This window comes from Formica exsecta, unplaced genomic scaffold (genome assembly GCF_003651465.1).
Source record: "Formica exsecta isolate Colony F162 unplaced genomic scaffold, ASM365146v1 scaffold15, whole genome shotgun sequence".
Taxonomy (NCBI): Eukaryota; Metazoa; Arthropoda; class Insecta; order Hymenoptera; family Formicidae; genus Formica; species Formica exsecta.
Genome location: NW_021848825.1, coordinates 2,663,248 through 2,688,880, shown reverse-complemented (window position 1 = coordinate 2,688,880; position 25,633 = coordinate 2,663,248). Strand labels below are relative to the sequence as shown.

General features: G+C 36.9%; 1 protein-coding gene across 1 annotated transcript in view; it reads left to right on the top strand.

The window, feature by feature from the left end:
• LOC115232741 (puratrophin-1-like) overlaps nucleotides 1–25,633 on the top strand; it is a 244,851-nt gene that overhangs the window by 79,360 nt on the left and 139,858 nt on the right. The window contains exons 2-3 of the mRNA XM_029802803.1: nucleotides 10,966–11,178; nucleotides 11,835–12,825. Coding sequence (XP_029658663.1) covers nucleotides 10,966–11,178; nucleotides 11,835–12,825 — 1,204 coding nt within the window. The remainder of the gene's footprint in view (nucleotides 1–10,965; nucleotides 11,179–11,834; nucleotides 12,826–25,633) is intronic.

The window sequence follows — 25,633 nt, the reverse complement described above, 5'->3', positions numbered from 1 at the left end:
GAATGCCGCGCACGTTAACGTTCGCTATTAACATCAGGTGTCAGGGAGTTTATCGCGTCCAAGTGAGCGAACAATCGGACCCGGAACCCGGAGCACCGACAGCCTGAGAGCACTACGAGCTTGCATAATAATCCTGGCAGACTCTGCTCTCCCCCGACACAGTCACGCATCGGCGGGTTAGGCGAGGTAGGCACGCGCATACGCACGCACGCACTTACACGCCCGGCGAACTAACCGGTGCAAGTGTTGGTAATGACTATATGGGAGGCACGATGCAAGATGCATGCGTGCACTTGGAAGAGAAGTAGCCCGCGGGTAACCGGCACGGCGGTCGGGAAAGAGATAACGCTCCGGACGACTAGTTCGCAGCATCATCCCCCGTCGGGAACATCGCGAGCTCGACTCGCACAGTCGAGACTAAAGATGGAATCAAATTCTTGCCAAGCGGTTTCGTAACACATTGCAATAGATTCGAGAAAATAAATGAACTACTTGCTGCGCTATATCGAAATCTAATGAAGCGTGTTTCAATCGGCATCAAATGGGTGTACGTACAATGAACGATGACTGATTCAGAATTGTGTATGTGTGTGTGTGTGTGTGTGTTATTAAGTACATTTAAAGTTGATTGCTTTCTCATAAAGGCGTTGATTTTTATTAAGTTTACGCGCAAGTAAATTATCATCCAATTTTTTAATTGAATTATACTCGAGCACTTAAGATTTACGAAAACATATTGAAACTCGATTCTATTTCTAATCGAGAAATGATTTTTCGAGAGAGAAGATTGCTTCCGTAACTTTGCGAGGATTATGCGTACAGCACGCGGGCGAAAGCAATGCGTATTTGTCTTACGGTCTCGGCGAGAGAAAATGAGCCGGACAGTCTCTTAGATCGATGTATTGTCGAGGATGCTCGAGCGAGGTGCAAGCACCGGATAATTGGGGTTCTCGTATGCGGAATTATGCACGAAGGCACACGCGCACGGCCATGAGATAAACGTACGTTCGCATCGCTCCAAGATACTGGCACTACCTTTCCGACGCGCATTAGGATTTTATCTTGAATCTGTATTTTGACGTTACAGTTAAAAGTCCTTTTACAAGGACCATTACTTATACGCGAATGCGAGCACATAAATAATATTTATAATCTCTGATAAAATTGCGATTGATAATGAATAAATTTGTTTGAAATAAACACGTTTTTGAGTTAAGATTCAAAATATATAAATAAAGTTTGAAGAATAGAAGATAAATTAATTTATAATTATTTGAATTAGATTTTAAATAAACTATATATCAATGGATACTATGAGATATTTTTGCACTGTCTTATGAAAATATTATTCTTTAACATTTATTATTATTTTTTAGGGGAATAATATGCTTCAGTCATATAACATAACTTAATTAAGTCGTTAATTACTTACGAAAGTTCTGTTATTCAAATCGTTTCAAAATAAAATCTTGTGCTATCATGCAACATTAGCGACTCATCGAGGGTCGATACATTTATACTCATCGATTTATGTATGTTTAAATTGGTGTTCGCCGAGGCCTTAGGCATGGTGACCGCATGCTGGCTTTCACGTAAACGTAAAGTACAAACTTCGTCGTCGACATCTATCGCAGGCTCGCGTGCGCTCGCTCGTTTTTAAGATACCTGGCGTTCCCCAAGTACCTGTTCCGCCTCGCTTCCTAAACGCGTCGCGTTTGCTTATTTCTACGTCGGTTGCGATTGTCTTAAATTGACATGTCCTCGGATATATCGCGAATCTTTGTTATTAATTCTGCCGTCGCGCTTCCCTGTAATCGTGACTCACGCGACATTAACATAATTACTACGCACGGGATAGCAACGTGTACGCGTGTGCGTTTAAAAGATACGACAACTCGATACACACCTCCGGCGATTCTGGGGAGGTCTTCCGATGGTAACTCATTGAACCGGCAAATGAGAGACGCTACTCTCTTCCATGCCGAGAAAGAGCCGTTCATTTCCTATTCTCACGATGACTTATAGCAGAGGAATTATATACTTGTCTTGTGTACTGCATTGAACGATATAGTACAATATTCGTAATTTTATTGTCGATTTCTTCGTATATACATTGCGAAAGAACGTTCAAGGTTAACGTCATGATGATGATGTGAACCTGCCATTCCGCTCCGAAGGTGCAAGCGCTTCGGAGACAGGATGCGTCTTTCCGAGGAGACCGTATACATCGTTCCATGTTACGTTAACAAAGGACGTTGATAAGGAAATGATTGACGGTTAGCTAATTAAACGATGTACTTTATTAACGTTCGCTATATTTAGTTCCATAATCTCCAATCGGCGAGTATATAATTTCTCTAGAAATAGTTGGAAACGGTAAATTCTCTTTGTCGCTTTGATTTTGTATATTTTGTGTATGTTGTATATTCCACATTTTTTTCTTTAACATACAGAAAATTCACGGCAAAGAAAATATTCTTTGTAAGATAGAAGGATATTCCAATTATAAGCAAAATAATGCAAATATTTTTGAAATATAATTTATGTTTTATATAATACTTTAGATTAAAGTAAGTGATAGACAGAGATGTTTCAATTTAATTAAACAAATTCTATTTCATTTTTTTGCATCTTTTTCTTCGTGCTGTTTGATATTTTCCACTTATTAACTAGACGTGCTTTTAAAATAGCGAGACGAGGATCAAGAAGATGGATCTATTGTAGGTCTCGTTGAGACTTCCCCGAGTTTTGACCTTTTTAGCCTCGCCCTGGGATCGGATAACAATTGTGATAATTACACCGTGAGACACCGATAATTACTTACTGGCACGACGCGACGTGCACGGATAGCCGCGTAATAACAAACGGCCGCCGTCACACATTTTCATGAAATGTCACATCAGATAATGGTAGGTTGCGATAGAAACCGGAAAGAATTCGCAACATGTACCCCGATGGACGATATGCCCATTCGAGATGCGACGTCACAATGCAGCTGCGCGGAGATAAACGATGCGAAAAGTACCGCCTCTCGATCTTTGCTCGCGCTCTAATTCGATAGAGTTGCCTGTCATCGAGAAAATGCGTGTTCTGTCACGATTATTCCGCGTGTATATTTCACGCGTGTAGTTATTAATCCATTTTTCTCATTACGATCTATATTTCGTGAATGTTTCTGTTTTACTTATATTTATTTATAAACAATTTTTGCGATAAACTTCTTGATTTGTAGTTTTATAAATATAATTTGATAAATAAGAAACACTATCTTGTTTTTTACTTTGTTTCTAAAATAAAATATATATGAAAAGAATATGTAGAGCTTTATATCTACCACAACTGTAAGTTTCTGTCTTTATTGCCGGGTTCGTTATTCTAGTAGATTTTAAATCTTCTATAATATTTGACGCGTGTGAATGTTTCTCTTCGTCGTTTTCCTCTACATTTGACGTTGCATTCATCGTTGCAGAAAATCATTGTCCGATACCGTAATATCGACCTCGGCGTATTGCCATCCAGGTGGATGATGTTCGCACAACAGTTGCGGGAGTTTGTTTCTCGTAGATGGCAAAGGCGATGACTCGTGGCGCGCAGGTGATTGCGACGTGACACATGTGAAAGGACGATCTTCGAGGAAAGTGACCGTCAACCAGCGAGGTTCAAGAACCCCTCTTCGTTGGTGGATGCTTCCTCAATCCGTCCGCTATTTCCATGATTCTTCCCGAGTGACGTTTTCAAAAGCCATCGGGTTTACGAGCGTATCCCAGCTTTCTATTGTCGTCGGTCATAGGCCAATCATAGCTAGAGAACGCCGAGAACCTTTGGCTTCTACGCAGTAAAGTGCGCATTGATACCGTAATTCCTTTGCGGAAGTTCGCACCGCAGAAGGGAATATCCCCAGACGGACAATCAAACAGCAGATTTAGATTTATTATTTATCATACCCTGGATAAAATATTCCGCGTAAAAAAAAAATCAAAAATCAATTATGTAAGGAAGAGAGAAACGGTAGAAATACAATTAATAGTAATTTATGAAATATTTAATCTTTTCCCTTATGTATATTGTATAGAATTGTTAAATATTTTAAAAATAACATATATATGTATACAAAATTTTATGTATAATACAATTCTCGAATACATAATGCGTTTATCAATTGCATTATATTAAAATTTCCTCTATTTTGTATAATAGAATTTAAACAGATAAAAAAAGAAAGAGAAGAAGAGAAAGAAAGGGGAAAGGGAGAGAGTTCCTCCACGAAAGATATAGCAAATGAAATTTAAGAACCTGCATCGGGATTTTCTCTAACGCCGTTTATTGCTGTACTAGAGATCGACCTCTGACGGAGTCAAGCTCGCCAGTCAAGATGTCTTGACAGACAAGACGCGAATAAGATGGAGAGACTTCTTCTTTCCGCTCAAGCTTGTTTTCGCGTTTTCCTCAGGATCCTGCATTGTTAACTGGTAGCCGAGAAATGCCGTACGCTTGGCGATGTGATTTAGTCTCTAATTGATTTACTTCCCCAAGATATAATAAAGTCTAATTCTGCTGTTTAAATGTCAAGAAAGTGAGAAAGATAGATGAAGGCAAAACGAATCTTTTTCACTATCATGTATATTGATATCGTGTATAATATGTTATAGCTGGTTTTGGCTAGCGTTTTATAAGTAGAATTAAAGTATATGTGTGTTGGGCACACATAAATTATATTATTCTATATTTTATTCTTTCGGGCTGTTATGTAAAACATTTACAAATATTTTTTTATAATACAACATCGCTAGTGATGAGATATTATCTAGCAAAAATATAATCGAACGATTCAAAAGATGAAACATTTAAAAAAATAAATAAAAGAGAAACAAATTGAAAAATTGCAAATTAATAGAAATTTTTTCTTCATTTATAAGAAAATAACACATTATAATTATAAATACAGGCAATAAATGCCTTGAACATAAATTTATTTTAGAAATCTAAAAATGCGCCCGCGCATGAGTCATCACACAACGATCGTTTATTATACATATATCGCTCGCATGAATATTCCGTCGACACGTTATGCCATTGATTCGTAAATGCTTCGCGTGGCAGACGCCGCGACGCCGAGACGAAACGCGAATAACAACGGCGCCTGTTACAGAATAGGATTTCCGTGCCATGAACCTCCACAAGGTTCATTGTGAAACCGCATCGAAAGCCGCGGTCTTGAATTCGCGTTTGCAAGCGTACCGTGAGCCGATTCGAACCGGTCTCTGTTACATGCTCAAAGAAATTTCGTGCTCGTGCGACCGCAATGTGAACGTCGGCGTTGCATGTATTTAACCATTTTTTACATACTGCGGAATGAGTTAGAGGGAGAATGCATGCTCACGCACGAAGTTTTATATCTCAATCCGCGCAATTGACGATTGTAAGACATGATAAGTAATGTTCCTGGACTTAATTTTTAGTATTCCTGTGTCGTCCTAAATCATATAATTTATCTTTCATTTTTCATTATATCTTTATTTAATTTTCTCAACGCACACGATATATGCGTGTTGTTCTTATTATTATTTTTAGCTAATAACTTTATAATATATTTTTGTGTTTCATGTATTATTATTTTTATTCCAACGGATTTTTCTCCAGAATATAATAAAATTATTTTTGCCCGTCTATCTACGCGTGTTTGATTGTAGATGCTGTTTTATAATGCCGAATATTGTGCGATCGCGATGCCGTTGCCACGTCGACGCCAAGCGGCAAGTCGCGCTAAAAGGACGCAGGGATAGGGTCTAATCTGCATTTTAAACGAGCCATGCCGCTGCGCGCAAAGAGGAAATCGGTCTGTGCACGCCTGTATTCACGGTGCGTTACCGGCCAGAAAGCCCCATCGTGTTGTACATACGCGCCGCCCGCATACACACACACACACACCCGTTGCCGCATTCGAGATCCCCGAGCCATGTCCGCAGGCTGGTTAGATCGCATCTCTGCGTGATCCATCTCGGGACCCTTTCGCATGGATATTCCGAAATACTTCATGTGAAATGCGTATGATAATTTCCATCTCTATTTTCCGATTAACACATTATGTTAATTGATACGCAGAAAAAATATAGAAATTCCGTTCAATCGATTATGCTTTATTGGATCGTTCAGTTTTGTTATTGTTATTGATTCATGTAACATTGATTAGAACAATTCAATTATTTTTAAGAGGATGACACCGAAGCATATCGATTGTTACATTTTTTGGTTCGAGTACTAAATACTACTATAAATTTAAGTAAATACAAATTTAATAATTTGACTAAATACAAATTTAATTACTACTTTAAATTTGATAAAATCTGCTCGCACACTATAAATATCTCTCGCGTATGTTTGACAAATCATCTCTTCCGCCTTGGCTTTCTATCGTTTTCTACATATTCACATAATTTTCTCTATCCAATTAACCACGCGATCAATACTTTGGAAAATATGCTCATTAAAAACCAGTCGCATGTCGCGCACGCCACGCAAATTTACGCGAATCGCAATTCACGTATATATACGGTAACTCGGTACACGCCATAGATCCACGGTCGCTCTCTCTTTTAGCTCTGTTAGCCTCTGCACTCGACCGTTATATTTTTTCGCACCGTGAACGATATCATGGTTAAGACTTATTTTCCCCATTCGGATCGCGAGAGAGACGGCTCGGGAGCGCAAAGTGAAAGACGTCCGACTCGGAGAAGTAACGATGTCATGCCGATTAATTTGATCGCGCACACAGCGTGTTTACCACGGGCGGTCGGCGGGGCGCGTGCGCGTTTTTTAACCGGGGATCCATGGAACAAGTTCGCAAATATCTCTCTCTTGCTCCCGCTTCCTCGCGGCAGCCAGATCGCAATCAGTCTTGCCGGACTTTCATCAGATCGGGCCGCTGCGAAATGTATGTTTCGATGTACCCGCTCCGCTACTTCCGCGCGTGTTACTCGACCTTTGTTTGTGTGGCTCGTGTAGATACAGACGCGTCGATGCGTACCCTGTGTAGTGCGGCCAGCGATTAATGAGCCCTCGTCAGTCGCGTGCACGTGTCTGTCACTTGGACAGCATCCGGTACGGCAGCCGGCCGCGTCTATCGTCTCTCATGTCTCCCGTATAGGCGTACCTTTCTCTCTCTTTCCCCCTCGTTAATCGTCTATTACGGATTCTTTCCTTCAGATCAAGCGGATATCGGGAAACGTGTGTTCAACTATGCGCTGCTCTCGCCGTGCGATTGCATTAGCGAGCTAATTCATTTGCAGACGCTTATAATGCAGCTTACGATTAACTTAAAAACCAAGTCACTCTTATCTTGAAGATAGAAATAATTTCTAAGTTACACATATCTGCGATTTTAGAAACGATGTAAGTATACGCGTATTTCTTTTAATTCACATAATTATAAAATTGAAACACTTTTTTTATTTCTTGAGTATAATTTCAAAAATGTATGACTTGATCCATGTTCTATTTTAATTAATAAATAGCCTCTTATTTTCTCACACAAATATATTTATGTCTTTTTTTATAAAAGTAAAAAGTACTACGATTTATATTATTTCTTCTTTACATCCGGCGCTTACTGTCAATAAGAAAGAAAGTGATTCTAATTTGTTGAAATATTTTTTAAGAGGCAGCTTTTCAAACTAGTCTTGACATATACTAACAGTATGCGTATCAATGCGTGATCGTCCTAGTCGCGTGTAACGGAGCCCGCAATTGCGTCGCGAAAAATCATTGATAAAGTTAAAATTATTACACGGCGATGTACGGGGTGCGCGATAAACTTTTCAGAAAACGAGTGATATTGAGAGCGATGAAATTCAACGTATCCGCGTTCGCACTTAACGGCCTAATGCGAATTCCACGGCGATAAGCTCTGATTTACGTTCCCGCCGGAATCTCCCGTTTTCTTCGCCGATCGCTGAAAACATACATGGCTTTTCCGCGTGCAGAACGTAAGACACTAGCCGCGCGAATTAAATTGAGGGGGCAGTGTACGTATGTCCGTAAATCACGCAGTGAAAGTCGCTTAGTTTCGGCGCCAGATACATCTCTCGCGCGACATTTTATCCCGCTAATGAGACACATGGTTGACAGGCAAGAGAGCCCCCGATTCCTTATCGCGTGCATTATAAACGTCCGTTCTGTCGTCATGGTCACACTAGCTTTGTATTCTCTCTGTTGTTGTTGCTTTCGCACTGATTGGTCTTAGATCGCTAACAATGCGGTAATACTGGACGCTCGATGAAATTTCGCGATATCGCGCTTTCCCTTCGTACTATGTTTGTCCTCTTGAGTTTCGTCGCTATTTTACCTAGTCTTATGACTTGTTTTGCGTTTTTATTACGTGATTCGATTTTTATTTTGGGACATTCCATTGAAAATGTGCAACGGTTTTACGTATTATTGACACTGATATTATTGAGGATATTATTGACACTGTCAATGGGAGCTGCTGACAACTTATGCCAAGACATACCATATAATCTGTCGCGTGATATTTTAATGTACCGATGAATCGTAATAAAAGTTTATTTCACGCGATCTGTCAGAGCGCGACTTGGTTTATTTTTGTGTGTATATGTATCGTTATTTGTTATGTCTTTGAAGAACTTTTAACCTTAACTATAATAAACTTACTCGCATACATATACTTTTTATAATTAAGGATACCTAGTAACTGGGGCAATTCGTGTTCTCTCGTGTTCTTGTACATCATAGTTTATTGAACATGCAACGAGTCACGACAAGTGTCGTGTGGTGCATGCCCGCTTTAATGAAATAAAAGATTCAATGCCAAGTGTAAAAGTTTCTACGATTAGACTTATTGTTAGTGCTTCCTATCCGTTAGTTCCAGATTAAATTGCTATTTTTTTTAAATCTGTTTTGCTATTATCTGTATCAATTGAAAAAGAGTGTATATTTTATTTATTATCAAAAAGATTTTTTTCGAATAAAATAAAAGAACAATTTATACATATTGTAATTTAAAACCAAAAATATTTTCTGTGAACTAATAAATTTTTAAAATAAAATGTAAAAGCAATGTTGTATATTGTATTTATCCAATAGACGTAAAAAATCAAGCGTTATTATATAAAAAATTATTTGCAGATGGATTTAATTGTTTTATTTTCAAATTCGCCGCCTGCAATTTTTTTTTTCTTTTTTAGCATTTTGTGATAGATTTTCTAATTTTTTCTCTAATTGTATAATTTTACGCGAATATGCTGTCTCTAATTGTAATCTTTGAAATTTAATTCCTCTATGTGCTTTTTGTCTGAATCTGTAAAAAGGATTATATATAAATTATGAATATACAGAATGTCCCATAATTAATAAGTAGATCAAATTTATCGTATAAAAGAAAAATTGAACTAATGAGCAATCTTTCCTGTAACAATGTAACACGTTCGCAAATACATAACTGTCGGCAATATCAGAAGCGTTATCGCGATTTATTCCTTGGCCATCTCGATACATTGTAACGTTTAATTTAATATCCAGCCTCACGGCTCGTATCTTCTCATCTCGGAAGGAGAAGAGATCGCGCGTCGAAGGTGCGAGATTCTCTCGAGACTTGCACCTTGCAATAACGCCTACATATGTCGGCTCGTGACTATGTGGCTCGTGTAAGTAATTAGATGGTAGGATAGCGCAAATAAAGGGCGCTAAACGAATGCATACAATTATACTTCGTGTTCGCAATTAAAAGAGCGTAGCAAATGAAACGGGCTCGTTTGATCGTCCGCGATTTTCATTATCGAGACTGAAAGAGGCGGACGCGTGACTGCATTCCGCGGCAAAATGAAACTTTACCAAATAGAGTTAGTCAATTGGAAGATTCGACGACGAATCTTATCGGTTCATCAATGCATAATTAATTAACTCGCGGCAAAGTAATACTGATAATAACATGGATCGCATAATTTAAGAAATTTAAGGACATTCTCATTAGATATTGTTTGATATATTTTTTCATATACATATATCTAACTTGATTTTTTACTGGATGAATACAATATACAATATTGCTTTTACTTTTTTATTTTAAAAATTTATCTTCTATCTGATCGATCTACTATCAATTATGGGACATCCTGTATATTCATAACTTACAAATAATTTGATTGTAGTACACTTTATATGTGCAATATATTTAGATATTTTATTCTAACAGAATCAAACTAATTAATATATTTGCTAAAAATAAAATTTGATATCTTTTTTATATACCTCAGCTTATTTTTTAGAACAATTTATATATAAAAAAAGCGATGTTTTTTTATTTAAGATCACATATTCAAGTATCGTTACATGATTTAACTATAATTATCCAACATCGGGTTTGTTGCGGTTTATGTTGTAACATCTTAATATACAAAAGTATGTATTTCACGATGCAATCTCCGACGTTAACACATTCCGCGCGGAATATTCCACACCTTCTTTTGCTGTATACGAAACGCTTTGACTCCGTTTAAATTTGATTCGCGTTCTTGCTCATCAGGGCGCGTTCTTTAATAGAGAAAGGTAAAAAGGACAGTCACTGGCTGACTGCACGTTCTCTTAATTTTGGGTGTATCCTCACAGCATGAATTATTCTGTAATTAGCGTGATTAACGTGCGTTGTGTTGTAATTCTTTTCACTTTCGCGTGCAATTTATTTACGAAAATTCTAATTAGTTCTATTTGCACTATATTTTCTATTATACACTTTTCTTTTTTATCTTTAATTGTATCTTGTTTTTTTATACTTTTCTTATTTGCGAGAGAAAAGGAGTGTTTCTTACGTACAGAATATTCGGTAAAAACTACATGTACGGAAGTGCTTAAGAAACTCCATTCATATACGACGAAAATTACGATGATTAGCGCGAAAGCATATGAAGCTGATTAAGAAAGGAGATATAACGTGATCCATTTATCTGATTGTAGGGGAACGAGGCGGTGGTGCCCGAGGGCTGGCCCCTAACGTTAGGTGGCAGTGGTCTGATCCTGCATCTGGGTGAGCTCGAAGCGTCCGCGCTGCGTTTCGGGGAATGTTACCTCTGCGTACGCAGCGTGGCTGCTGCAACTACAATTGCAACCACCTCGTCGGTCAACGGCGTTAAGACTGCCGGTAAAGCCGCCGAGCAAAATACCGTTGAGGTGAGTCACGTCCTTTTTCGTTCTTTTTCTCTTTCTCTGTTTCCTTGTCGTCGCGAAAGGATCGTCGCGAGTGATGTTCTATGGATATCGCCGCGAGTGATGTTCTATGGATATTGCCGCGAGAGAACGACAACTTTGTCTTGATGACCGAGTCGAAGACTCGGCCGGAATTCCTGACGTTCCTTCCGAGCGATCGATCCTCGACATAAATATTATACCAGTCATCGCGTATGCGGATATAAGCACGTAATGGGACTCGCGTTATTAGATGTCCGTTTAAACCTCCCCCTCAGGTAATAAAAGACATCTCTTTAAGAACGCTGAAACGACATTGTTACGGTTATAACGTTTTCCTGTTCCTAGAATCGTGCCGAATAAGCCAGTTTACCGCGATAATAAGTTACAGCTAAATTTTTTTATTTATTTATATCTTTAGTCAGCTTAATTAGCGAAAAATCTTTTATTATCAATAGTTTAATCTCTGTGGGAAACTATTGCTATTTTAACATTTTTATTATGGGGAAAGAATTAACTTTAAATTAAAATTTGAAGCAATTTGTAGTCAAGAATTTCTTGATGTTATACTTGACGTAAATTCTGCGAATGGGTAAAAGTGCAACAGAGTTAAGAACAAAGCTATATACTACTGTTCGCAGATAGCAGTAGTCTGGCGAACTACGTCGATGAGGACTCCGGGGATCTTAGGTTGGGATCGTGAGGACGAGTTCATGGACTGGCGGGAATTGACGAACAAGGGTCAGACGAGCTCGTCAGCAAGCACGGCGAGCTCGAATCTCAGCGGGGCGCAATCCTCTGGCGCGATGAAGGCCACCGGTCGTCCGCGGCGAAGATCGCGCGAGGATGCGCGTCCAAGGACACGCGAGACCAGCAGCGTCGAGAATCGTCGGGAGGAGGCCAGATCGATCGACAGGCTCGAGCACCAATCTTGTCGTGAGAATCTCACGATCAGCAAGTCCGGTCGTACTACCACGGTGATGAAGTCCAAGTCCGCATCCAGCGTCGACGCTTGGAAGGAGGATCTCGACGGCAAACTCGATCGAGGTTCGAGTTGCAGGGCGCATTCCAAGAACTCTTCTAGTCTCACTGGCGGCGACGAGGGTCGCATCAAAGTGAAACGGTGCGCCAATGTCGTCTCCTCTACGGTGATGGAAAAGTGGAAGGAGAGTAGCAGGTGCGAAACGCGCAGCAGATCGATCGCACCGAAAGATCTGAAGAATCCTTTGCAATTTGAAGAGTGCATTATGCGGCAAAACAGCGGCGCTAATGATTCGTCGAAGGATCTCGAGGACAGATTACGGAACGTAGGTGGTCCGGGTGACGTCACTGACGAGGATCTGCCGGCGTACATAGGCAGTCTCCTTGTCACCGTCGAGAGAAAGATCGAGAGGGTCTCGCTCGACGATATGACGTTTCCTTGTCCGGCGTGTAGGAACATAGACACGGACGACCCGCTCTTAGGATGCAGATGCGCTGGCGACGACTGCGGCTGTAGCGTCGGCGAGGATAACTGCGACTGCTCTTCCTCCGTATCCGTCTCGCGGAAAGAACAGTCCGCGAAGAGCTTCGAAGTGGCAGGAATCAAGCATATCGATAGTGACGACGAGGAGGAAGTGCGGATGGGATTTGGTAAGTAATTATCAATATTTTTAATATTTGAACTTTTTGCTTTACGTTAAACTTAACGTGAAATAATAAGAATAACTATTCAATCCTTTTTTTTTTTTTTTTTTTTTTTTTAAATGACCCGAAAATATTTTTCTCCCTTACAAATAATATTTTTATATATATATTTAAAAAGATAAATTATTCGTAAGATGTACATTTATTAATGAATAGTCGAAGGATAATTTACGAGAGTAGAAATCGCGGATACAACGTTAAGTTTCATTTCCGGAATGACCGTTTATCGGGTGTATGCGGTTTATGAAAACTCGCGAATGATTTTTGCCGAGCCAGTACGCTCAGCTGCTCGCATTCGATGAACCCTCTTATGCACGGAAACGCATGTGTGTGCGTATATACGTGTATGATTTACCGACAACTAAACTTTCGCGGCGCGCCGAACTTGAAATTCTGGTCCAAGTACGGCGTAGGCGGCGTACCTTGTAAAGTGGCTACTTCATGTCATGCCGTCTATTGAAAAATCCGAATGCTACTTGTGTGCACCGAATCGGCATGCTTGCACTTCGTTTGTAGCGGTGTGAAAAAGTTCCGCGGTGAGACTCGAATGCGTGTGAATAGAATCGTTGTACTAGTGATGTTATATTCCGATATGCATGTGCTCGCGTGACATGCGAATACACTCGCCTTTACAGCCTGAAGCTGCGACAAAATTTATGATGGAAATATTTCTTGCTGAATAAAATACTGAAAAACCGGAACGTGTGTTTAACAGAGCCTTCTATATTAATTCGTAATTTATTCCGCAATAATATAATATATATATGTGATTTAACATATGGGTATAATTAATTAGGTTTTGAAAATACATATATTAACTTTTTTTTTTTTGCAAATCTTATTTTCGAAAAGATTTCAATTATTATTGGTTTTTTAATTGATAGATAACAATATATGTTCAGAAATATATAGGTGTGGAAAAAATTTATTTATGCTTTTACGGTATCTTAGCCGTCTTTCCACCCTAATTTATTCAAACTAAAGCCATAAAAATTGAATGAATTTTATTTTACTTTGTTTTATATAGAAAATGTAGCATAGCAATTAAATTAATTCTCGATACGATATTTTCTTGAACTTGACCGATTTATCTCGCGAAAAATCTTACTAAAAGATTTTCTAAACTTTATTTAATAAAAATACTTAAAATTATCAATATCTCTATTTTCATCTTTTCCTTATATATATATGTATATTGAATGTTATGCAAATTATATAAAAATGTAAACAAAAAATTATTTTAAAAATTTGACGATTATTCGCAAATCATTAGTAAAAATTAATAATAAATTGAAGATAGTATTTTTTTCTCATTTATAACAAGATACTACACTGACCTACTTTTTATCGTTTATTATCTACGTTTATAATTTAAATTTAAAATATTTAGCTGAAAAACAGCCAACCGATTAATTTTATTTGATGATCAAAATCATTTAAATTAGTTAAAATGAGTCTTATCAATTAGCTAAATGAATTTAATTTCATCGAAACCTGCTTTTGCAATAACGGTAATTATAATTGCTGAGCAACGCGCTCTCCGTGGCATGGTTAGAGTCAAAGGTTCTCGCGCGAAAGCGAGAAATAGCATGAAATATAAATAGGTGCTAACGATCAGCTGATATCGATGTAGCGTCGTTTTTCGCGGCGGATTATTATACTCTGAAGAGAAACTACTTAAGATGCAACTTAATTCGCCCACTTTATTGTTTCTCGCGCTCCATCGTGGAATTTTATTGCTCGGTGTCGTCGGAGGCATGTGAAAGCTAGTAAATTTTATGAGACTCGTTATCGAGACGTATTTATCGAATAACCGACCATTCTCACGCTTTTTCTTCCCGCGAAGAAAATGTCAGTGTCGCTGAAGCTGCCGATGTTTAAAAGTTTTTCTTTCATTGTCCACTAATAGTTTTATTAATTCATTGACCGCGCTATGAACGTTTGTTCGTATAAAAAATTGTCTCTTTTAAATATATTCCTGTTAAGAATATATTTTCTTGAAATTATATTTGTCTCTATTAAAATTTATATTTTTTGTTAAAAAAAATATTATCAGATATACTTTACGTCAAATTAATAACAATATGTGAAGCTATCCATTTATCAATTATATTCTCTCTATAAATATTTATTATGATTTTATTTGCAATATTTGCAAAAGCGCGTGTGCGTATTTTTGTTTCTTACATTTAGATTTTCATCTTTTCTTTACTTGCTCGCGACTCGTGGCATTTTTCGTAACACGACCGCTTACGGGGATAAAGAGGAGGATAAATAGTGAATCGTGATATATCGCTGCGAGCTTCTTCATTGCCGTCCTGCATATCTGAAAGTTTTCCAATCGGATTGAAGCGTTTCGGAGTAGACGAGCGACCCGTGTTCCGCGCGGGTTGATTGAACGTCTCCCGAGCACACGGGCCGGCTATACTTAGTAGCTCATTGATCGTCCCCACTGCGGCCCTCAATCATATCTACTTAAGCGGGAATCAAGCGGCTTCCACAATGGAGGCTGTTCACCTCTCATGGCGCGGCGCGGCCGTTCGATGCGCTATATCACATCGGGTGTAGAACGAGAAAGCGAATCATCATTGGTTCGGACAATCCGTATTTGCCGATTATACTCATCGCGTTGAATCCCGCGGGATTGCTTGTTTGCACGAACTAACAGAATGATTGCCAACCGTTTGCCCGAGGCTGTTACTTGCCTATCGGGACGGTTATCGATTTTTCGTTTCTTACGCAATTCAATTACGTTGCAAGACAATTGGATTAATTCCGAGTTTTATTACGCTTGTCGACGATGATTGAGCTGGATGAGCTTCGCTTCGCGGCATTCATTTGCTATAAACGTCGTCTTTTTAAACATTAACGTGATGTTTTTGATTAGATTATTGTTGATCGTAAACTTCAGAAATCGCAACTATTAATTGAAAAATTTAATTCTTAAATTAATCCTGAATACATGACTTCTGTTATTATTTTAATTCAAAGATCTGACATAAAAAAAGAGATATATAAAAGTCTCATATTTTCAAAACGTACGTAAGGAAGATATTAAACAAGCATCTTTTCTTTACTTGCTCGCGACTCGTGGCATTTTTCGTAACACGACCGCTTACGGGGATAAAGAGGAGGATAAATAGTGAATCGTGATATATCGCTGCGAGCTTCTTCATTGCCGTCCTGCATATCTGAAAGTTTTCCAATCGGATTGAAGCGTTTCGGAGTAGACGAGCGACCCGTGTTCCGCGCGGGTTGATTGAACGTCTCCCGAGCACACGGGCCGGCTATACTTAGTAGCTCATTGATCGTCCCCACTGCGGCCCTCAATCATATCTACTTAAGCGGGAATCAAGCGGCTTCCACAATGGAGGCTGTTCACCTCTCATGGCGCGGCGCGGCCGTTCGATGCGCTATATCACATCGGGTGTAGAACGAGAAAGCGAATCATCATTGGTTCGGACAATCCGTATTTGCCGATTATACTCATCGCGTTGAATCCCGCGGGATTGCTTGTTTGCACGAACTAACAGAATGATTGCCAACCGTTTGCCCGAGGCTGTTACTTGCCTATCGGGACGGTTATCGATTTTTCGTTTCTTACGCAATTCAATTACGTTGCAAGACAATTGGATTAATTCCGAGTTTTATTACGCTTGTCGACGATGATTGAGCTGGATGAGCTTCGCTTCGCGGCATTCATTTGCTATAAACGTCGTCTTTTTAAACATTAACGTGATGTTTTTGATTAGATTATTGTTGATCGTAAACTTCAGAAATCGCAACTATTAATTGAAAAATTTAATTCTTAAATTAATCCTGAATACATGACTTCTGTTATTATTTTAATTCAAAGATCTGACATAAAAAAAAGAGATATATAAAAGTCTCATATTTTCAAAATCATTTTTACGTAAGGAAGATATTAAACAAGAATAATTTTATGTATATCTTAAAATCTAAAACTGTATGTAGGCTAACAGTAATAAAACACTATATATGCTAACATTAACAGTACATAAAAAATCAATGCTTAGAAATAGTCTTCTACATTTTTTCTCTCGGAATAAAAATACGGAATTTATTTAGAATTGCTATGAAATATTTAGAAAATTTTATTTTATATAATCCTAAAATTTCTGACATCTAAAATTCTTTTTTATGTCAAGTCTTTGATTATTTATTACTATTCTGTCTACTTTCACAGAATTCCCATATTATCAATTGTCAAAGCGTATCCTGGATCGTGAAAAGGGAAGTTGTCGCTATTAATCATAATGCAGATAATGATCAAATTGCCATCACACACACGACATCGTAAAATCTGGTAGCGCAGTCGCCGGTGGATCTTTTGATCCGACCGTGAATAAAGCGATCTTCAACGAGCCGAATAAATGCCGTCACATTACACGGCTCATTACGCTATGATGTTATTTACAAACGCCGCGTATACTATAGAAAATAAAGAACAACGCAGCGGAAGTCCATTAGACGCTTCCTCTTATTAATACGCGGCCTCTTGTGTGTGTGCCGGTTTTTTTTTTGCACGGAAAAAAATCTCTTACCTGATTGAAGTGATATCAGCCGTAATGTGCACATGTAAAAAAAAGTTTACAGCGTTTACGAATAGGGTGAAATGTTACAGTTAATATTTAGCGCTGGATATTAATATATATGACATTAAAGGATAATATAATTTTTATAATTTTTCTTATTGTTTATTATATATATTATATGCATCATTATAATAAACAATATATATATATATATATATATATTGCATCTGAAAATTGTTTTCATACAAATATAAACAAATTTATGTATACAAGTAAATTACGAGGTATTATAGAGATGTGAGACGAATATTAAAACGTCTCAAATTTTACAAACTTAGTTTATTTTTTTTATAAAATTATTGTGCGTTTGTTGAATAAAATTTATGCAGTGATCAAGCTTAAGAATTCTTGCACGTTGATTTCCTCGGTACATTTTGTTGAATAGTTTTTCTTTGCAAATATAGAATGTTAATTATAATAGTGTGAATTTACGCATAATTTTTTTATCACGTGGTTGATTCTAATTACGCGCTCTTTTGTTTTTCTTTTTTCTTTTTTTTTTTTTTAATAGAAGATATTTTGATTAAGAAAGAAGATTTAAAGCGCCGGATTTTTATTTTGAAAAAGAAGGCTTGTAAAATAAAACGAGAACATTTAATAAATCTATTTAAGCGAGACATAAATCATGATAGAAAAACTAGCTGGAAAATATTCGAAACTTAATTAGAATATCTACGATTTACACATTAAATCAGTTGAAATCGAGGTTCGGTTCAACGATAAAACAGTTATTATAAGATTTAAATAAATGAAAAAATGTGGAAGATTGAACTCGTTGATTATAAGACCTGTAATCTTAGACACATTAGGAATGTGATCAGAAAATTACGTGTAAGTTTATACGGTAATTAGTCTCTCTATATTCGCAAAGGAAGATTATTCAGTAAATTGTTACGAAGAAATCAACGTGCAGAGAGATTCTCAAGCTTGGAAGCCAACTGTTGAATAGATCGTTTCCAGTTTCCATTTGTGACATTAACTACTTCCGTTAGCAGCCGGTTGCGCCAGATTTCATTGTCGGTATTTTCGAATGGAAAATAATACACAGTATATTTAGCATCTTCGTAATGTTCTCTCAAAGATATTAATTAAATATAATATACGACAATATTTTTCGTTAGTACATTATATTCACGCCTTAAGAAAATACGGAGATAAATTAAACATTGAAGATATTGAGAAAGGATCGAGCTTTTTCTAGCGTTAAGAATGGAAGCCAAGAGAATCGCCTCGCTACTCTTGCTCATCGTTTTTTTCTGCCGATACGAAGAGTATGCGCTGCGGTTATTGCCGTTGTTAAAGTCGATGATTTTCTTGGGTCGGTCGCGACAACGCTAGATAACTCGCCGCATTCTTCCTGCTCGTGTCTTGTCGACTGTCTGAGAATTAACCGCCGCGATACGAGATCGGTTCTTGTGGATCTCACGCGGAGGGCGACGCATTCAAAGAATTTCCAGATCGTTTCCAGTTTCCATTTGTGACATTAACTACTTCCGTTAGCAGCCGGTTGCGCCAGATTTCATTGTCGGTATTTTCGAATGGAAAATAATACACAGTATATTTAGCATCTTCGTAATGTTCTCTCAAAGATATTAATTAAATATAATATACGACAATATTTTTCGTTAGTACATTATATTCACGCCTTAAGAAAATACGGAGATAAATTAAACATTGAAGATATTGAGAAAGGATCGAGCTTTTTCTAGCGTTAAGAATGGAAGCCAAGAGAATCGCCTCGCTACTCTTGCTCATCGTTTTTTTCTGCCGATACGAAGAGTATGCGCTGCGGTTATTGCCGTTGTTAAAGTCGATGATTTTCTTGGGTCGGTCGCGACAACGCTAGATAACTCGCCGCATTGCTCGTGTCTTGTCGACTGTCTGAGAATTAACCGCCGCGATACAAGATCGGTTCTTGTGGATCTCACGCGGAGGGCGACGCATTCAAAGAATTTCCGCGAGTCGCGAATTTTTCCGTCTAGATTGAGAAAACGCGTATCATGGATAACCGTAGACTTAATTGAGCATCGAGAGAGAAATATTCGCGAATAAAAACAGCTTCCAGAGAATTGTATACGTCGAATTGCGAGGCAGAAAACGCGCATGTCACGGCCCATCGAATAAGGTCGTCGAACTTACACAAGAAGGATGTGAAAATGTGAGAGTTTCCCAATAATCTCATAACATCAATCTCTGGCATTGTAGAAATTGCAAACCCCCAATAAATTCACTATTGTAAACGGAATTGGATAAAAAAAAAGTCATTTTATAAGGACGATCAATTTTCTCGGAACGTTCAAGGGGTAGTAAATTTTTCCTTTTACTTCCACGGTCTTCTCATACCTTCGAGGTCGAAGGAAGCTAAATCGAATGCATTCCGCGTTGTCACGCGGCGTAACTCATTCCCGATGGTATTCTCCTCTCTCACCCTTGCGCGTGGGCATTGGCGTTTATATCCCACAACGGGCAGATTATGTTCTGCGGCATGCCGACAAACCTGGACGCGAAAACGAGTGGGTCGCGCCGACGAGACCGAGCTGCCGTCAATGAGATGTCCACATGCTAATGAACACGACAACCGGCGCAAAGTCATGTCCGATCGTATGGCGTGGTGTGCCATAAGTGTAACCATGTCGGCTATACAGGTTACGAAACGATGACAACAAAACGGACGTTCCGAGCGAGAATAAGAATAACGACCGGTTCTCCGCACTTGATCATCGGATGCCAAAATAGAGATAGAGAAATATAGATAGAATTATTGATGCTCTGCCGTTATTATTCACTATCACGATTATCTTAATTTTCATCGATTATTTATTTTATTTACAAACTCCGTGAAACATGTATCATATCTGTATACGAAAGAGTATTTTCTCTATCTGTTTCATCACCTGATTCGAAAAACAAGAAAAACTTTTAAATAAAGCGGAAGAGAAAATATATTTGAATACATTTTCTCTTCAATAGTTTTAATTTATTACTTATTTCTTTTATTTTTCTCGTCTAAAAATTTTTTTTTGCATTTATTGTGACACAGAATTCAAAGCATTTATAATGAAAAATTTCCTGATTTAAATTGTTTTGATTGAAATAACTTATCTTGTGTTTCGAAATTCGAATCATTATTATGACATTTAATTTAATATTTTTGCAGTGTGAATTTGTTCGTTATCAATTTATTTACACAAAATCTAATTTTATTCGAAAGAAGTAAATTGTGAAAAATCAATTATCTTATAAATGTATCTGATAAATATTGTTCATAAATGTATTTCGATTCCTCACAGCCAACTTTTTTTTATTCGACGTTTTTCCTGTTTGCTCTCAACGCTGCAGAAAAATCGGCTTTGTTGCCGTATGTCATTAGCACGAATACTCATTGACGAGTTCGTTACTCCGTTCATTCACTGTCGGAGCAGGTCGCTCGCCTCTTGCACCGCGAACATAAACATCGCTGACACACGTCCGGCACACCAGCCGCAGAAAAGTCGCAGGAAACGTGTTCGAGCATATATATACCGGAGCTGCCAATTGCAAGCCATAACGGACGCGTGATTCGGTCGTAATAGTTCGCAACGGTTCGCGGTATTTGCGGTTCGCCGTTCCTGCGTGTGTATGTGGAGGGACTTAGGAAGCCGCCAACTAAAAAATAATTGTTACGATGATTACGCGCGTTTTGCGCGAGTCATTCCTACAACGACGAGTAGAATCGACATTAACGTGGTATTGTAACATAATATTCTCGTTTTCTGCCCCGTAGGAGGAGAAAATCTTGATCATTCGGAATATTCAATTCATTCAATGACCATTTTGATGGAATGATAATTAACAGTATGAGAAGAATTATCTTCTTTATAACATAATGTTATGTTTTTTATACATAGAATCAAAAGTCTCGATCAAATTTTTTGTACTTTCTCATTTAAACTATCATAATACATCATAGAAATATCAGGATTGTTATTTCTAAGAGAATAATAAATATTTACAAATTTTTTACTTTCATAAAAGAGCTAGTACTTATTAAGAAAAAAATTGAATTTATTATGAATTACTGCTACCAATCATGGATGAAATGACTTGAAGGATCGGTTTTCATGTTCATATAATTTCCCATATATTTTACTCGTAAAGAATATATGAAACCGTTTTATTTTTAATATTTATTTGTTAAATCATGTTGTTCTAAATAATATTAAAATGACAGTTCCAGATATGTCTATAAACTAATTGTAAAAAGACAGTTATATGGCTCTAAACTACATGTTTGCATATGACGAACGAGAAAATGATAGATTTAATAATTGAGAACGTTGGAGGCAAAGAAATCGTGAAAAAGAATCCGCTTGTAAGGCGACAAAAATTACGTGGTACTGTGTGAAATGTCACGGAACGGAACGACGAATGCTGTAGGCTCACTTTTACGTCGACGCCGCTGACGTGGCGACGTTTCGGATAAAGGCTCTTGACTTTGCAAACCTGTTGGCGCGGCGGTTACCAAAGAGGCGCGCCGAGACGAGCGTGGGAGGACGCGAAAGGAGATCGGCAAGAAGAGCCGCGAGAGACTTTAAAGTCCGATCCGGTCCGGCTCGGTCCGTCCGGGCCCGCGAGTGATTCGTTTGGCGAGTCCCACGACGAAAGATCGAGTGACAAGCGAACGCGCCGACAATTTGCATACTCGTCCGTTACAATTACGCCTGCGTCGCCAACGCGAGAGTCATCGCTCGTTAACGATGCCCTGGGGAGACGGATTAAGCTCGGATTGTGACACATGACTTGAAAATTTACTGCACCCAGAGAAAGAGATAGATAGGGATAGAGAGAGAAAGAGAGATTCTCGACCTGATTTAAGCAAGAAGCTTGCATTGTTCCGCTTTAATTGTCCGATGCAATTTTAGAGTAAAAGAGCAAATATTTTTTTTTAAATTAATTAATGGCTATTAAATATATACACAGTAAATTCATTTAGTTAATTGATAAGACTCATTTTAACTAATTTAAATGATTTTGATCATCAAATAAAATTGATCGGTTGGCTGTTTTTTGGCTAAATATTTTGAATTTAAATTATAAACGTAGATAATAAACGATAAAAAGTAGATCAGTGTAATATCTTGTTATAAATGAGAAAAGAATATTATCTTCAACTTATTATTAATTTTTACTAATGATTTGCGAATAATCGTCAAATTTTTAAAATAATTTTTTGTTTACATTTTTATATAATTTGCATAACATTCAATATACATATATATATAAGGAAAAGATGAAAATAGAGATATTGATAATTTTAAGTATTTTTATTAAATAAAGTTTAGAAAATCTTTTAGTAAGATTTTTCGCGAGATAAATCGGTCAAGTTCAAGAAAAGATCGTATCGAGAATTAATTTAATTGCTACGCTACATTTTCTATATAGGCTGCACATTTTTAATAATTATTAAGCGATAAACAATGCAGAGATTTTTTTAAAAATAATAAATTAATATCATATATTTACATACATAATAAAATTAGCACGAACTGATTTTCAGAAAATAATTGATTTTTATAGAAAAAAATATAATCAGTTAAAAAATATTTATATATTTATACCAACAAAATTTTAAAAATTAGTTTGATGCATTACTTTCACAAAATAAATATCTTATTTGTAGGCAACAATTCAAGTTGCAATATTTATTCATTTGTGACTCTTCGTGCGTTTCACATTAGGCTTTATACGGAGAAATATATGAAAACACAATAACGTTTTATTCAATTATGCCACGATATATAAGACTGAACTCCGTATAAGGATCGTAAACAGTTTCTAATACATACGCGGCGAATTTCTATGGCAATAGAATCACGAAGAGATTGCAAGAAGGAAATCGCAAAGTCCAAGAAAACGTACATACTAAAAGATTAAGACCACCCAACGAGCTATAGTATCTGATTTACCGGATTTGACAAGAGAACATCGTTTATCATAATATTCTAAGTAACTGTTTAACAAATTTTGCACACGACTATCGTATAAAGATCATGTTTTATTCAAAAGATCTAAATAGAGATTCATTTCTCTTATTTTAATGAAAACGTATATCTAGAAATAATGAACCAATTTTTATTACGATCGATTATTTCATGCATTTTGAAAGATATTAGTTAAATGCGTAAAGTGCAGTGATTACAAGTATAAAGCTATTAATTATTACATATTATCACTGAATAAGATTTTTTACGGTGTATGGCTTTTCGACAGAAATAATCTTGTTCACATGTATGTGAGAAAAAATTAATTTACGTATTTTTTATAAATAATCTTTTTTTGATAAAATATATTGTAACATGTAGATGTATATATTGCAACATGTTTTTAATCAACAAGTATATTTTCCAAAATTAAATATTTGCGATTACTTCTCTCGTATGTAATTCTTAATAAATAACCTAAATAATTATAAATCTTGAGCAACGTTGAAATATTACACACACTTGCCACACATACATATTAATTATGTAGAGTATATTATTACCACGGAGATAAACGAATAATTAATTTTGCAACTAACGACACTCAAAAAAATGTCTTGCTGATATAGGTAGATTTCTAGATGTCACAACAAAAATTTATCTCTATTTTTTGTATCTGTTAGAATATTGTCTGTTACATATAGAATTTATAGCAGCAATATTCTAATAATATCTTCTAGAAAATTTAGGTCCCATTGCCAAATGTTAATCACTGCATTGGATAAATATGAGTTTCGATACTACAGCTAGAACGATCTTTGTGAGAAATATAACTGCCAATTATAACTGCAGCATCGAAAAATTGAGAGAAATTGTTTAAAAGAGCTAGATAGATTGAGCGCGTTATACAAATATGTTAGACGTGAGGATTATATATTCATTTGTTTCTTGCCGCTAATTTTTTCTGTATACCACAGCCAAACTTTATAACAAGTATGATTGGCCTTAACATGGATAGGCGCCACAGAAAAACATTCTTTCTAAATTTCACAAACAGTTCAGATATAAATTCTGTCTCTGTCACTTAGATTGATTAAATGCGAAACATATGCGATATCACAGTATTTGCTAATCATTTATGTACCTCAGTTAATTTTGCGCACCCAGAAAATTTTTGCTGTAGTTGCAATACCACTTTTTTGAGTGGACAAATAAATTAAATAAATTATATAGGTTACTCACTTCGTCGTCGACGTTGCAATTCTTGGTCTCCTCCTTTTCTTTTGTTCATCTTTTATTGCTCCTTCATGATACTCGCACGATAATTATGAAAACACTGTTAATTATAATCGCGCACGTATTAATCAACGACATACGATGATTACGCGACATTTTGCACGACACTCCCGTTAATCACACGCGACGTGCAATTTTATTATGTGTGTGTGTGTGTGTGTTGCAACAAAAACATAATTCAAAAAACATCACGCGGTTAAATTCACGCGTTAGTATCGCTCTGACAATATTACTCCTGTTTTTAACGAATATATACGCTCACATCTTATGCCATTTTTACTATATTTTGCCATTATAATTATATATAAATAGATAAAAATATAAATAGTTAAATTTCAATCAAATAGTTAATGTTAATATAATATAACCCGCAAAGTGCAGCGTTCGAAAATATAGTTATATTTGCCGACTATTTATATGACTGATTTCGATCGAATATCTCGCGAACTATGCATTTTGACAAATTACAATGATAGACAAACATTAAATTTATGTGGTACGCGATTGAGAGAGATAAATACTATTAACAATTGTCTCTTTTAATTAATCATATTATTATCTTACTCAGAATCGATCCATATTGTACCTGCGACGTTTCGTTAATAACCGAAAATCACCGACCGAGAAACTACGTAAATCGACTTTACCGACGTTGCGCAAAAATACTACGTGAGTCGAGTTAATAACTATTTAAGACATGAGGAGTCGCTACAAAATACATATAATCGAAATTTAATACTGAAAGCATGTGGATGTCCAAGGCACAAGAGGTATTCATAATCGCTAATTGTAATAATTGTAAAAAATATCCTTATTAAAGAGTAATATAACGTCACACGGAGAGCGATTAACATCGTTGCCTGCTCGCCCGAATTTCGCAGT